The following is a 16,482-nucleotide window of genomic DNA, read 5'->3' as shown; positions in this document are numbered from 1 at the left end:
GCAGCGCTTGGTGTGGGACAGTAAAGTGTTATGGTCTTAATGGCTCAGCCCATCTGCTCCGCCGTGGGGAGCGGAGCTCAGATGGCTGACAGACTGACAGCGGGACACGGCGGTGGCCGCTTCGCTCGCAGGGCTTAACCTAGCGCAGAAAACGGACTCTTCGCTAGTCTGAGGAGCCGCTCATAGTGCGAAAACGGAATTAACAGCAGTCCGCGAGGGCAGCTCGTCTGAAGCTGTGCGCTCTCGCCGTCCGCTCGGCTCGAAAAAAACTTTGGAGGAACGGGTTAGAAGTTAGCTAGCAGGCTAACCTAGCATGCTAGCTCACTGGTGCGCTTCGGGGCTTTGGAAGTGGAGTGGACGGAGTTGAACGTTACAGCAGTCCGCGCGGCTAAAGGGGGTTTATCGGGACTTTGGGTGGTCTCGTTTTCTTCTCACACGACTCATACGCTGAAAAAGAAAGACACGAAGTCCACCGAAGTGCCTTCTTTTCCAGGCAAAGAGTAACAAAGGCGTAAAAGTGGCTGGAAATGAGGAGCTCCGTGGAAATCGTCTCTCATCACCGCGCGGATTGATGAGTGATTAGCTTTCGGTAACGGTAAGTTACCGTCTCGGACATAAACTGAGGTGAGTTCTCTGGAAAACAACACTTTAATTTGTTCTTACATGGTCTTATCATGTTTTTAGTCTTTTCAGCACTTTGTTCTGTTGACGGGACTCCTAAATACTTCTGCTCTAAAGTCTGTCTGTTAATGTCTTTGCGCTACGCGTTTCCAGTCTAATATGCTAGTTATCTGTGTCCATGTCCAGTGAAATCAACCAGCATTACGCCTGTGAGCGAGTTGAAGGAGGTGGTTTACTGATCATAACGGTTTTGCAGTGCAGGCTGAGCTCACCCGCGTTCCCCATTCCCACACTCAGAAGCTCATGCCCTAAACTACCCCACCCGTGGCACGTTGCCCCTAAACCACCCCACCCGTGGCAAGTTGCCTCATGCAGCGATACCTGAAGTGGGAGGAACACATGATTCAAAGCTGCAATTAGACTTATTTAGGCCTGTGATGATTGGGTGTCATCCGAGGGCTGCTTTAATGCTAGTGTCTCGTTTATGGTGGTATGGCAGTGAATTGTATGTGTGGCATTTATCTCTCCTCCAGAGGCACAAGCAGTAATTCCGCTCTCCTGTTGTGTTGTGGGTAACCTGTAAGCAGGTGGCTCAGACAACAAAGCGGGGCCTTTATCTTGGGTGTGAAGAAGTTGTTTGATGCTGGCGACATCTCCGCTCCATCCTCGCCTGCAAAATGAGAAGTTTGGGTGCAGGCTTTCTTTTTTTTTTAATGTAGCGAATTTGGTTGTCTGCACTTCACAGTCCTCAGTCTCTCCCTGCACCCCATCACAGTGTGATCACAGCCAGAGCCCACCGACTCAACCAGGACTGCACCCCATCACAGTGTGATTACAGCCAGAGCCCACCGACTCAACCAGGACTGCACCCCATCACGGTGTGATTACAACCAGAGCCCACCGACTCAACCAGGACAGCACCCAATCATGGTGTGATTACAACCAGAGCCCACCGACTCAACCAGGACTGCACCCCATCACAGTGTGATTACAGCCAGAGCCCACCGACTCAACCAGGACAGCACCCAATCATGGTGTGATTAAAACCAGAGCCCACCGACTCAACCAGGACTGCACCCCATCACGGTGTGATTACAGCCAGAGCCCACCGACTCAACCAGGACTGCACCCCATCACAGTGTGATTACAGCCAGAGCCCGCCGACTCAACCAGGACTGCACCCCATCACGGTGTGATCACAGTCAGAGCCCACCGACTCAACCAGGACTTCACCCCATCACGGTATGATCATGGCCAGAGCCCGCCGACTCAACCAGGACTGCACCCCATCACAGTGTGATTACAGCCAGAGCCCACCGACTCAACCAGGACTGCACCCCATCACAGTGTGATCACAGCCAGAGCCCACCGCCTCAACCAGGACTGCACCCCATCACAGTGTGATTACAGCCAGAGCCCACCGCCTCAACCAGGACTGCACCCCATCACAGTGTGATTACAGCCAGAGCCCACCGACTGAACCAGGACTGCACTGATATGGAAACTGTGGGCCGATCTGATTTGTTCATGTACGTGTCTGCCAATTCCATTATAAACAGTTCTGTAAAATGTAGAATTTGGGAATAAATCCATTTGGATTGGCGTTAGAAAGGAACATAGTATTTTTGTAGGTTTACAGATGTAAAATTAATGAAATGCAGAGATTTTAGTGCCTCATGTCAACATGCTGCCTTACTGGAGTGCATAAGTACATCATCAAGTATTGGTTTGGGTCAAATATACACATCTGTTTGATACAGATACATTTTTAAAGCAACTATCTTATGATACGGATATGATTCTGATATTATCAATAATCCCTCACTCCGTGTTCTCCAACAAACACCAGCAGCCCCAGTCGTTGGGTCAGTTTGCTGTATGTGTAATTATTGGGAATCAGTCTAGAAGTGCATGCGGACTGGGTGACCAGGCCGATGAGTTCACTCACAAACAACATAAACAACTTCAGATATCAGATCCACAGATAGCTGATAAATATCTGTCCATGTCTTTTAAATGATATGAATCCTTTTTCAGAACTTTTATCTGTCAAACAAAGATCAAATGTTCTAGAAAGTTTTCCCCCCATTCACACTGGTTCAGATCACTTGTCAGTTCTTAGTCTTGAGTGGACGATATGAAGCTGGCCGTCTTCATTTGAATGCTTCCGTTGAGCTGGTGTGCTCTGGCCTTAAGACTATTTCCAGAAAACAAACAGACAAACCAAATAAATGAGTGTGAAAACAGAGAACTTTGTGAATCTGCACAGTTCTAGAGTGTTCTCCCCTATTCACGCTTGTTCTATTGGCTTGTGAGTTCTTATTCTCAAACAAATGATATGAAGCCTGCAGCCAACGTTTAAACGCTTCTGTTTGTTGGGTTGATGACGTATTAATTGTTTGAGGAGCAGAACGTTGGGCCTCATTCACCAATATCTTTTTTTGTTTGTTATTGACAATTTTTTAAATTTTATTTGTTATTGACAAAGATCCCAAGAAGAGTCTATATCAGATTCATGATGTGTTCATAACCCACAGAATTGTTGGCACCTTTGTGGTCTTGAGTGTGTGTAGATTTTCTTGTTACCTAAGAACAAATCCCAAATAAGAAAACACTAGTGAGTGTCAGAATCTTCAGAAAACGGCGTAATTTCTTCTTAAGAACAGTTGGGGAATGAGGCCAAGTTGAGATTGGACTACACGAAAAACATTGGATATTGGCATCGGCCTACAGTTCCCATATCATAGCACACCTAATATTAAGCCAGCAGCCAACATTCAAACGCTTCTGTTTGTTGAGATGTTGAGGTCTGGCTTTTAGACTGTGTCAGGAAAAAGAACTGTTAAACCAAACAAACCAGTGTGCACAACTAAGAACAGTCTAGAACAGTGTGAATGGTGGGGAACATTCTAGATTCTCCCAGTGATAGAACACCTGTTTGTATTAGTTGTTTTTGTTTGACTGCTGTGCTCTGGCATTGAGATTCTGCTACCATTGACGTGACACTGTCTCAGAACATTAGCTACTCATCTTGCAGCTGTCATGCCTATTTGATCAGCAGCGCAGCAGCATCACCCAGTCGGTTCCCTGCCAGTCGCTTTCCTTATGTAGTCTGACAGCACTGATGATTCTGCTGCTGCTGCAGACTCTAACTAATTATGACCATTACTTAACCTGTTTTTTCCTGTTCTTGTATTTTAATATTTTGTACTGATGCTGTCTCCTATCCGGTGTCGACCAGAGGAGGACGGGTTCCCCTTTTGAGTCTTGGTTCCTCCCATGGTTTCCTCCTCTCAGTCTTAAGGAGTTTTTCCTTGCCACTGTCACCATTGGTGATGCTCATGGGGGCTTGGACCTTGATTTTTCTGTAAAGCTGCTTTCTGATAACACCTGTTGTAAAAAGCGCTTTATAAAAAAACTGACTTGACTGATGTCAAGGCTCTTATTTTAGTAGGGAGTTAAGGAGAACAGCCTGAGCTTAAATTTGGATTATTGCAATGCATCCAATCCCACTATTCTCTGAATTAAATGCGCTGATTTCTGTAACATCACGCTCATACCTGTCACTACTTCACTACCCTCCCAAAAAACACCCTTGAAGAAACAGCAGTGTGACACAGTGACACCAAAAGAGTTACCAGGGATTTTTCAGAAATTTTACAGATCAGTTGTGCTGACGTATGTGGTTTGTTTGCACTACAATTACTTTGCTTAGGATACGTCTTCCAGCCGAAATGTTCCATTGTGGACAGCCTGAGTAAGAGCTGTGGATCTAGGCCTGTTAAATTAGCCGACATCCAGGCTGAATCATACGTCTTTCCAAAAAAAGCCTGGAATGCATCTCCATGACAAATCTGCTAAACCATCATTATGGACTTTCTGCTGATCCAGGCTTCCTGCGTCTCAGGAAACACAGGCTAAACCTTCCTGCAAAACAGTCGGACAGACCGACAGACACACGTTTACACAAGTGGGTCACTCAGTCAGTTGATGTGATGATTCAGGGGGATGGGTTCTGGCTCTGATCTTGCTGGGATTCCAGTGCATACGTTCAATTTAGGTCAACCAGAACAAAGGCACCTTTTTCGGGCTGGGCGCTGCACTGGTTTCTGGTCATATGTACCCATCCCTACCACCCCCCCCCTTTACCCATTGGCTCTTGTAGAATGGAGCACATAGAATTATGCTGTAGATGCTCAATACTGAGGAATTCCAGCTTGTCTTCCTGTCTGAATGCTTTCAGACCTCTCAGCGCAACGTGCAACGTGTCCAAAACACTTTGGCTGTGGATGAGGGCTCGCGTTACGGCTGCCAGGTCCATCCCAGCTCCAGCAGCAGCCTGAGAGACAAGAATCCCTTGAAGAATTTCAAGTGGTCTTTATTGGTGCAGACACCAGTGATTACTAACATGCATGAAATGCTGCATATTTCTTTTTTTTTTTTTTTTTTCCTCCTTTGATTGATGTGCCGATGGGCCCTTTAAAGGGTGCTATTGTGCATTGACAAGACGCTGCCTATTTTGTGGGTATGGATGTAAAAATACTTGGAATGCCTGTCCTTTTCGTGCCATGCTGAAAGAGGCCTTTTCTGAGAGCAGTGAAATTGAATTACATTATTCTTGAGTGTGTTAATGCATGGCAGTACTTGGGGAGACCTAGCTGGAGAGGGAGGGGGACGCTGAGGGAAACGGGACACGGGGGCGGGGAACGGTTGCCGTGGGTGATGGGCCTTTGCAGACAACCTGCACAATACCTCCTGTTCCTGTCGTTCTCTCTCGCTCTCTCTCGCTCTTGCGCGCGCTCTCTCTCTCTCTCTCTCTCTCTCTCTCTCTCTCTCTCTCTCTCTCTCTCTCTCTCTCTCTCTCTCTCTCTCTCTCTCTCTCTCTCTCTCTCTCTCTCTCTCTCTCTCTCGCTCGCTCTTGCTCTCTCTCTCTCTCTCTCTCGCTCTCTCGCTCTCTCTCTCGCTCTTGCTCTCTCTCTCTCGCTCTTGCTCGCTCTCTCTCTCTCTCTCTCTCGCTTTCTTTTGTTTTATTTTTGGCTGCACTGCTGACCTTGATGGAGACAGTCCTCTGCAGCTTCCTCCCTTTATAGACATCCTTGTAGTTGTTGTTGCAGATTCTACTAGGAAAGTGAACTTATTCATCTAATATCTGACCGTCATTAGTTGGAAGGTAATTGTAAACTGGTAGGCCTAAAACAAGGACACAACACATCAAAGTCTTCATGGATAGTTGGATAGTTTGTATACTGGTTTGTAAAGTACTTGACGAACACACAATTAGAAGTGCACTTCCGCCAAGTTCTGTTGTAATGCACTGAGATATTAAAAATGTTCTTTGCATGGACCTTCAAACATGGTGCTGATAGTGGGGGCCAGGCGTAAGCTTTTTATAAGTAATGGCCTGGAACACTATTAAATGTCCCCTACGTAAGAGTGGAAACCTGGTTTTATTTAAACTGAGAGGCAGACAATTATACATTGATAATGTGACCAATATACAGTGATGAGCTACTGAAAGTTCAATATTCTAACGTTATAGAGGTACATTCAGGGCTCATTACTGGCCCAAGTTAAAACAAACATAAGTGCCAGACTGGGGCTAGCTTTGGCTCTGCGTACATTAGGAGCTCTCTAAAAGCTGTTACTTCTCACATACTTCTCTATGATTTTGTACCGCCGTCTCTCAGGAAACAAGGTCAAAATATGTCTTCTCACTTATGAATGTTTGTTTTCAGTCTGGTACATTGTAGTTGTGCTTTCATCCTGGTCCTGAACTACATTTTTTTTAGCTGCGCACTTTAGGGGTCCTATCTAGTGGGATAAATTTCCTGTTGTGCCCTCAGGCATACAATTCAAAAACATTTTACAAATTGAATGGCAATCCTGCATATTCATATAGAAACATGTTGTTTATTGAATATTGATAAAGTTAAAGTAACGTTTTCTTGGTGGATAACATTGGTTGCCATTCATATGGTGTTTTCGTTGTGTCCAATACCCTTTTGTGTAATCAAAATTGACCTTCTGTGTTTGTTTGTTTTTAATTCAAAGGATGCCGTGTGATGGCAAAATACTACAGGATCTGGAAGCTTAGCTTCTTAGACAAGGGAGCAGCAGTGAACTTTCATCCTGGACCGTTCTCCTGAGTATGTTATCCTGTCCAACAATCACACAAATGGCCCAGGGGCTTCTTCCAGTGATGTGTGTGCAGTGAGGGCTGGCTTGCTCTGTGGCCTGGTCCGGTTGCCATGCTGGCTCTGGGAGTAGACTATGGGAAGCCAGGAGGAAGAGGAGGAGGAAGAACAACTGCTGCATGGCAGTCGCCCATTAAAGAGAGGTCATTGGTTCGGGACGGTGTCAACATCAAACAGAAAATCTCCCAATGGGAGGGACTTAGCCAACAAGAGGACGGTCAAGGGAGTAAGACCAAGACCCATGGTACCCCTGTCTCTCGCACTTTGTCTGGGGACATGCTCGGAAATGGAGTTTGCTTTGATGAAAAAAGCGATGGTCTACATAGAAAAATGAACGTATCTAAGGCTGTAAGCCTGGGCCTGGATTTCAGGGAAAACCAGGGTAGTCTCAGTCAGTTTACAGCAGGACGGACGTCCGATTTACAGCAGGAACGGACACGTTTGAACAAAGTTGTAACCTCGACCCCTGTGTCTAAGCTATCACCAATTCTGACCCCAACCCATCCTCCTGTAAACAAACTGGATGTTAGAAGGCTGAGGAACATTAACATTGATTCCAGTGATCACTTCACAGATGCCGAAGTTAAACCTCTACCTCAGTATGTAGAAGATCCTGAGGACTCGCTGCCCCCTGGGAATTTTTACACCTCCCGGGGTTTTTGGAAGAGATTGGAGGGTGAGGACTCGCTCTGGGTTAAAGAGAAGGACTCCTCACTGTTGTCTAAGCACCATGTCTCAGGAGAAACTGCACAGAGTCTGCCAGATGCTAACGTACCCCCGCCTAAACCACAACGCACATTCCAATATCAGGGAGCTGACAGCCCACCTGCACATTTGGTCGAATGGGAGAAACAGACTTCCCCTGTAAGCCAGTCAAAACAGGGAAGAAGGCGTGATGTCATACGACCTCCCAGTGGGCCTCCTCCACCATGTCCGGTCACTCCTAGCAATGGTTTTTCCAGAAACAGAAAGAACAGGTGAGTGACCGTTAATGAACACTTCTAGTCCTGCTGAAATCAGTGATGATGGGATGATGATGTTTTAATCACTTCTAGATGGAGGGCAGACGGTGATTAGCTGCCTATTGTGAAAAACTGTGCAAATTTAACAGCTAGGATGCTTCTCAACCCATTGTTTTGTAATGGTAAATAAAAAAAGGATTGGATCAATTCTGGGTAGTACACAATGTTTCAATGTTGATATTTTTGGAAAAGAAAAAGAGGCATCGTGCTCTACTTTTCTCTACTTGTAGCAACACTGTGAAGGTTTTTTATAATAATAGTGGAACTCATCCAGTGTTTGTCATGATGTATACATACATCTCTCCAAAATGGTAACTTTACAGAAGAAGGAAAAAACCTTTACTTTTAATGTAAGTCAGTGGAACCAGACTTCTTTCCAAGTCATTTTGGGCCATTTGTTTTGGTCCATTCATCATGTAAAGAAAAAAAATTATGTACACATAATTTTGCCTTGTTTATTACCAACAAATTTTGATAGTGTCATGTGATGCTTCTCCTGTAAGGCACGTTGCTCATGTTCTTTACAAAATATTTGAGTAAACTGCTCTTGCTCTGCTCTACTGCTGCTTTGTTGAGATAATTCATGGCCTGTCTTGCTTAGCAGATCTCATAACATGGCCTTTTATGGATACAGACACTGTAACGAAAACCTGTTAATGAGGAACTCTGCCTTGGTTGTGGCTTAGCAAAGAAACAGATGTCAACTAGATGAAGCTCTAATCGAATATCCAGCGGTTGCTTTATAGAAGATACAGGCCAAGGAGTGGTCACAGAATCTAATTTTCCAATTTGCAGTGTGCGTCCACAGTTGCGATATGCGGACTGTAACACTGTCCCATTGTCAGACCCTTCGCTGCTTTTACATGTACAGGCTGTTTCTTCACACCCCTTTTCCCAGATCCAGAACAGCCTTCGGCGATCAGAATTTCATTTTTAAAATAATGCGTGTAGATCATTTTGGGAATCTGAAATGTGGTTCTCTGACCTGGGGAATCTGCACCTTGGGCCGTCCTTGCTGTTTCCTGTCCACTAGTTTCACTTCTTCGCCTGCTGAAGGTTAGGAGGTTTTTGGTGAGGGAGTGGGTGAGAGCGTAGCTCTCTTGGCTCCGTTCCAGCTGTGATGTCAGGGCTTCTCTGGCAGAGTCTTAGCCTATTGTCTGGGCTTGGCCTACTTCTGTCTCAGCCAAGAGTGCAGAGGTCACATCAGTCTGTTTTTACTCTGGTGTTTACACTGTCTCCTTTTATCATTTTTCTGCTTTCTCTGGATCGTTTAGGCCAGTTTCCGTCTGTCGCACGTTGTTTTGTGTCGGCTTTATCTGTCTTTTTGCTGGGTGTGTGGTTTAGAATGACAATTCTGTACTGCAACACTGTCACGCTATGTGTAGAGGGACAGGCCTTTCAACAGTGTCTGTCTCCAATGTGTATAAAGCATCAACAGTAGCACTACTGCATTGATTCTTCCCTTTTGCATGTGCTAATTACGTTAGCCCTTTGCCCATCTTTGAACATATATACTCAAAGTGAACTTTGTATTGTTGACTGAGAGGCAGTCGATTACACTTTGAGCACACAGTACAGTAGAACTTTCACAGTTTATTACACTTGAAATCAAGTAACCTGACGTTTTTTTTAAAGGAAATTGACTTAACTGAACAATAACAAACAGTAGCCTTCCAGAGATTCCAATATTTAATATATGAGTTAATTATTGAGTTCAGGTGTTTTAGCAACACCCATTACTAAATCAAGGAAAAAAATCAAGCACAGAGCCTTGCAATCTCCATAGACATACCCTGGCAGTAGAATGGGTCGTACTGAAGAACTCGGTGACTTTAAACATGTCACTGATATAAGATGTAACCTTTGCCACAAGTCAGTTTGTGACATTTCTGCCCTGCTAGATCTGCCCTGAACAACTGTAAGTGCTGTCTATTACTGTGAATGGACTCTTACTGTGAAGTCTCTAGTTGCAACAACAGCTCAGCCATGAAGTGGTGGACCACTTATGCTCACAAGCAGGACTGTCCCATGGCTCAGCAGCTATATACAAGCCTAAGATCTCTGTTCACTATGTCAAGCATCAGCTGTAGTGGTGTAAAGTGCAGTGCACAATCCTTTGTTGAGTCACTCACTGAAAAGGTCCAGATTGCTTCTGGAAGCAATATCACCAAAAGAACTGCTTCATGAAATGAGTTTCCATTCAAGCAGCTATATCAAAGGTCACTAATAGGTGGACTGCAGTCCGAGTCCAGACCAAGACGCTGTCCTATGCGGACCTGGACCTACAACCGATAAACTATGAAGAATTATGTACTTTTGATGGGTGGGCCTATTTTAATTGGCATTTCTAGTCATCTAGATCTGTGAATTACGATGAGCACTGAGACTTGAATGAGTGATGCACACATGGGGAGGGATGTGGCGAAACACAGCAGTCGAAGAAGAAAGTGATTGTTTTACATGGTGTGCTCTAATAAAGGAAACTGACAATAAATATTGCTTACTGACAATAAATATTGCTGAATTGTACTTTATTCGATTTGTAGTTGTTGACTATGTAAGATGTTGATATACCTAAAAGGCTACTTCAGTAAACAGTGTATGGCACTGAATTATAATGCAAGTTAGACATTATGAAGTTCCGGACAGTTGCTTGAGACTCTGAGCAGCATGCAGGCCTTAGATCAAAATGCACAGTGCCAAGCATCTATATGGAGTGGTGAAAAGCAGCAAGTCACCACTGGACTCTGGATAAGTGGATAATGTGTTCTTTGGAGTGATGAATCATGCTTCCCTATCTGACAGTCTGATGGATGAATCTGGGCTTGGCGGATGCCAGATGAAGGCTGCCTACTGGGATGCATATTGCCAACAGTAAAGTTTGGTGGAGGAGGGATAATACTATGGGGCTGTTTTTCAGTGTTTGGGCCCCTTTGTTTCAGTGAAGGGTGATGTTAATGCTACAGTATATACACACACACACACACACTTTCTAAGCCGCTTCTCCCTCAGGGTTGCGAGGGGGTGCTGGAGCCTATCCCAGCGGTCAATGGGCGGAAGGCAGTATACAAACAAATTTTAGACATTTATATGCTTTGTGGCAACAGTTTGGGGAAGAGCCTTACCTGTTCCAGCATGACTGTGACCCTGTGTACAGAATGAACTCCATAAAGACATGATTTGATGAGTTTGGTGTGGAGGAACTCCAGTGGCCTGCACAGAGCCCAGAACTCAACCCCACTGAACACCTTTGAAATGAATTGTAACGTTGATTGTGAGCCAGTTCTACACATCCAATATCAGCGTCTGACCTCGCAAACACTGTTTTGACTGAATGGACACAATCAAAAGTCTTGTGAAAAGTCTTCCCATAAGAATTGCGGCTGTTATAGTGACAAAGGAGGGATCAACCCTGTGTTAAGGCCCATCATTCTGGAATGAGATGTCCAACAAGGTCATGTAGTTGTGATGGTCAGGTGTCCATATACTGTGCGTATATATGTATATGCATATGCACATACATACGCCAATATACCATTATATTGATTAACCGTTTGGTTTTAGGGTTCTGTTCAGCAAAATATGTCATGTTTCTGAACATTTTATATTTATGATGCAATGCTCATAAAATTGCTGTTGTCCCTGTCATGGTTTGTTTTTAGTTTTTTTTTTATTTTACTTTATTCATCTGACACATAGTACCAAGAACCTGCACTGTCTGTTATTTGTTGGATGCTGCAGATTATCTTCAGATATCAATTTCAAGTATTAAGATGAATTAAAATAAAAAATACTAGGTACATCTTTGGTGCAAATTTAAGAGGAGAAAACAACAAATCAGTCCAATCAGATTTTGAAGATAAAAAGAGAGATTAACTTTTTGAATTCTTATCATAGATATCATCTGCTAGATTTATAATAGGATAGGATATGTTAGAAAAATGTTGCAATATTGAGTTTGATCAGCACCTCCTTGTACTAGCCATATTTAATCAACTTTAATTGTGTAATCACAACAGCTTTGAGACAGGGTAAATACAAACCAGTCTTTGGGAGATCAAATGTGGTTTGACTGTATGAAAAAGTGACTCCTACCGACACCGCCTACTGTCTTGCTCCACAGGAAGTCATTCGAGTTCGAGGACGTGGTTCGGTTGGCGACTCAGCAAGGATCTAGAGTGACGGAGGCTCGCCGTTCTGGACTGTACCATGCCCGGTCTGAGGACAGCATCTATGAAGACATCATCTGTGAGTCTGACTTGAACTCACTGACTCCAATCAGAGAAGCCAAAACACATGTGTACTTGCAAAGCTATGATGATGAAACCCAGTCAAAAATGACAGCTTTTTGGAAGATGGAGGGCCCAATTGGCTGCAGCTAAGTAGTCGCTAAACACGCAGCCTGTAGTAATGCTGCTCAGACCGGAACACACAAGATCAGACACTGTCCCAAGGAATTTCATTTATGATTAAATTCACAATGCAAAACAAGAAAAATTAAATCAGGTTTGTCAGCCTGTCTTACGCAGCCAGACTATAGATCTCTTTCAGTTAGTTTCTAGATCACTCTGTGATATATGACCTTTGTGCTTATGAAACATGTGCTGTGGTCAGTGTGACACATCACTGTGTCCCATGAACTTTACTTCTTGTCTGTTTCATGTCTAGCTCATGTGCCGAGGGAAAACCCTTATGAGGACATCAAACTGTCTCCTATGTGCCTGCCTATCATGCGGTCTCGAAACTGGACTGTTACACAAAGACCTTCTCCACACACCCCGAAGGTAGCTCTCACATCTCTAGTAAATCAATAAAAAGACCCACATTTGGAGTAGCGCTGTTACAATTGTCACACTTGATTTAATACTCGGTTATCCAGTTAAAACATAATTGATTAAAACTCAGCTTGTTGAAGTGGTAGTGATTAAATGTCAGTTTGCATGAAAATAATGCATATTTTGGATTCTCTCCTAGAGCCTGTTGAATAGGCTCATTTAAATGCATCTCTTACCACATTTTTATTTGATATTTATAGTAGGTCCTTCCAGTTTTGTGTGAAATCTTTGAAAGGCTTAATTTGTTCTTGTTTTTAAAAGTCTGACTCCTAATTTAATCAGAATAATATCCTCAAAATAATAATTAGATTATACATTAGGGCTGTAGGATATTGACATAAAATGGAATGTTTGGTGAAGCTTTCAGATATCACGATGACGATATGAGAACTGCTAAATTATCATTATAATAGTTTTCCTCTGACTGGATGTGATGCAAGTACAGATGCTTTATTATTTGGATATGTAAGCAGAAATATAACTATCTCTCCTTTAAACAAATGTCAAAATACAGAATAATAAAAGAGCAATGACAGCTACCAACTGCAAGCACATTTTCCATAAATTAATACTTTATTAACATGATCAATATTGTCAATACACCAAAAAAAGGGTTTTCAGGCCAAAATATTTTGGCCCACCTGAAAAAAGCATTAAGAAGAGGAGGACATTTCACAACATGTTTTATTATTCAAAAAAGTAGAAAAACGTATTTGAATACTGGCACATTGAAAGTTTAACAGTGCTTGACTAATCATTCACATCCCTAGTGCAGAAGCATTCAAACCATCTGAGATGCCGTGTAGACCTGTTCTACAGTCCCTATGAGGGACATTAGACAAGCAGTTTGTTATCTCTTTTCATACCTAGTATTAGGAGAGGGTACAGAGAACTTCTTCACTATTGGTTTGATACCACAGTGCCACAACATTTCGCTTGATGCAGAATACAGCAATACAGAACAGTAAGTACCTGTTAGCAAGACTAAGAGTTTCACAAACAACAGAGTTAAGGTACAAAGTATAACAAGAAAATAATGATCTTTATTGCTTTGGATGGCCAGCTGTCAGATTTTTGAGTGACACAGACTACAACCTACATACTGTAATAATTACCTTTATTTATTTGTTTGTTTGTTTATTTATTTATTTAATGTGAACTGTTTTTATTTATCATCAGCTTTTTTGGTTTTTGATTTCAGCCCAGTGTTTCCTTAATTTGAGTTTGTCAAGAACTTTCATCACGGTGCATCGCTAATCAGTAGTGACAGCCTCAAATTCTTGAGCTAAACTGGCTGTTCCCTGGTTTCCCAGGCTCAGATGAAGCCTAGTCCAGAACTGCAATGGATTTTCATTAGAGAAACGTTACTGCCGCACTAAAGTGTGGGTGTAATCTATGTTAAAGGTGGAGTTACAGCCTTACTGTACAACTGAGTAATTTATTTTAATACTGTTTTTTGGGCTGAACAGTTTCATCTTTTTCACTTCTTCTTTTCCACCTTTTGGCTTGTTTTTGTGGCTATAGCTGCCTCCGAAACCTCTCACGTTACGGCCCAACGTTGACAGATTGCATGAGGAAGCGCGAGACTTCAGGCAGCCGGTGACATCATCCCAAACATCTAAGACTAGCATGCCTAAACCATCAGTAGCCAAACATGCTACTGCATATAGAGCTCAGCGCCAGCCTCAGGTAAACAGACATGCATACACAAATGAGTGCACTCAAAAATCCTGATATGCTAGCTGTTACATAAAATGATCTCTGCGCTTGAGTACACCGACGGAGTGTGCTCTGCATGTTAACGCTTGTGAAAAGTTCATCCTGTGACGTAAAACTGCAGAACGACACAATCAGATGAAGTCAGAAGAGGAAAAGAAAAAAAAGCCATGTGAGTGGGAATGTAATTTCTGAGGAAAAGGGTGAGGGGAAATGGTGAGAAGATGGATGGAGGAGACAGGAAATGCCCTTTATGGAGCGTTTGAGACACTGAGCATTATCACTCGTGCCATGTGCCACATGCTGACCACTGCTGACTAACCAAGCTATACTTGGCCTCATAGGCCTGTATACAGACAGCCGGTCTTGAGCAGTAGATGCATTCCTGTTAAGGCAGTTTAAATCTGTCACAGGGTTTTATTAAACAGCACACACATATGAAGCTAATGGAAGAAAGCAGTTTCTGTGATTCGACAGAGCTAAGTTGGGAGGTAAGAGTCTAATTCTCTTTCTCTTGCTCATGTTAGCCCTGCGAGTCGTTCAAGGTTATCTTGAACTGTTTACTAGAAATAATTGTTGAGATTATAATTGGGAGCTTTCCAAGGCAAGGCTAGTTATTTATTTATCTACATTTTTTATTTAGAATCACTTGGTGTAACGTCACTTTACAGTGACATCTGTAATTAGGTATTCTTACGAGGTGATTCCCCTTTTGCCTTATCTAATGTGAACTCAAACATAGAACCTGGGGTGCTGGTTAGAGATGGAGAAAAATAAACTAATTCAAACAAAAGAGGGGCATTTTGGGATAATACACATTTTTCAGATCTTCCCATTTTCATCATTATAGAAAAGGTGATTCTTTCAATTACATAGATTTCATAGATAATACCATACCCAGTCCTCTAGGCATGGGGTATCTGGCTTAAGCCATTGCTTTGTAATTGCTTTTCGTGCAGCTACACCCAAAATTCTAAAAAAGGTATTTTGTTTTAACATTTGCAGATGTTGAGTGGAAAAGCCAAGACTAGCGCTCAAAAGCAATGCTCAAAGGCAGTTTGATGTGCTTTACATAAATAAAAACAAAAGGAATGTAATGGAAAAATAAAGAGGAAGTGCTTAAGTGTGAAAGAATAAAGATAAAAAGTTAATAGACGGTATTACTCTACACTCTACAAGTGAGGAACCTCACCACCAGTAAAGAGTCAGTCAGTCACGAGGTGCGTTCATGGGGTAACAGTGCTAGAATTTAATCTTCAAAGTGAGAGAACCTCCAGAGTTAATAAAAATTAGGATACGTTACACTTGAGTCATTTCCAGCTCCCTCAGTGCAGATCACGTGGAGTTACCACCTTTCACTGGATGAATAGCAGCAATTACAGGATTATACTCTAAGTAATACACCACACCTGTACAGTGTGAATCAGTCTTTGGGATAACAATGTTAGCATTTAAGAGACCAAGAGAGTCAGTTAAACCTAAGATAACCAGTCCGCTGGTGCCTTATACTTGAGCCTTTTTTAGCATCCTAAGTGAGGAAGATTGATTGATTGTTCTTTAAAGAACAATAAGACCTCAAAGATATTAATCAACCCCTGGGATAACAATGCTAGCATTTAACCTCAAAGGTGCTTGATTAAACATAACACTAAACACTTTCCTCAGTAACGTCTAGATTGTTTGATTAATCTTGAACAATGTAAAAGAAAAAGAACAGAAGCCCAAAAAGGTTCTGGCTGCCACCATTCAGCGGGTTGTTTTTGTTGTTGTAGGTTTTTTGTGTTATCTTATTTTTTTATTTGCGAAGAGATGAGTTGAGCAAGGAAACTGTGAAAAGAGCGTCTGTGCTACATGTCACATGGTACATTGATGCTAATGAGTTACTAATGAGTTTGAGTTACTTCAAGCTTGACTTTTAGGCTTCCTGTCAACAGGAAGTCAGTAAGTTCTCCCTCGCTCGTCTGACATCTGATGTTTTTTCAAGACTGAACAGCACAAAAAGCACATCTTCTTCTCCCAAGTCGCTTCTCCTTCTGGGTCGTGGGGACAAAAAACACATGAATGTACGAATTATAACCACATTCACATACATGC

General features: G+C 42.8%; 1 protein-coding gene across 3 annotated transcripts in view; it reads left to right on the top strand.

Moving 5' to 3' along the window:
• The first annotated feature begins 48 nt into the window (after positions 1-48).
• Positions 49-16,482, top strand: part of dennd2c (DENN/MADD domain containing 2C) — a 31,349-nt gene continuing 14,915 nt past the window's right edge. The window contains exons 1-5 of one of the 3 annotated variants that reach the window (XM_017716444.2): positions 49-624; positions 6,673-7,792; positions 11,961-12,085; positions 12,506-12,621; positions 14,197-14,361. In XM_017716444.2, the coding sequence (XP_017571933.1) occupies positions 6,870-7,792; positions 11,961-12,085; positions 12,506-12,621; positions 14,197-14,361 (1,329 nt within the window). In that variant the 5' untranslated portion in view covers positions 49-624; positions 6,673-6,869. Of the gene's footprint in view, positions 625-1,208; positions 2,151-6,672; positions 7,793-11,960; positions 12,086-12,505; positions 12,622-14,196; positions 14,362-16,482 lie in introns of those variants that run through there. The other 2 variants (XM_037535811.1, XM_037535812.1) reach the window with 2 other exon arrangements.

The sequence above is a fragment of the Pygocentrus nattereri genome, chromosome 28 (genome assembly GCF_015220715.1).
Source record: "Pygocentrus nattereri isolate fPygNat1 chromosome 28, fPygNat1.pri, whole genome shotgun sequence".
NCBI lineage: Eukaryota > Metazoa > Chordata > Actinopteri > Characiformes > Serrasalmidae > Pygocentrus > Pygocentrus nattereri.
The sequence above is the reverse complement of the archived record's forward strand: the minus strand, read 5'-3'. Positions and strand labels throughout refer to the sequence as shown.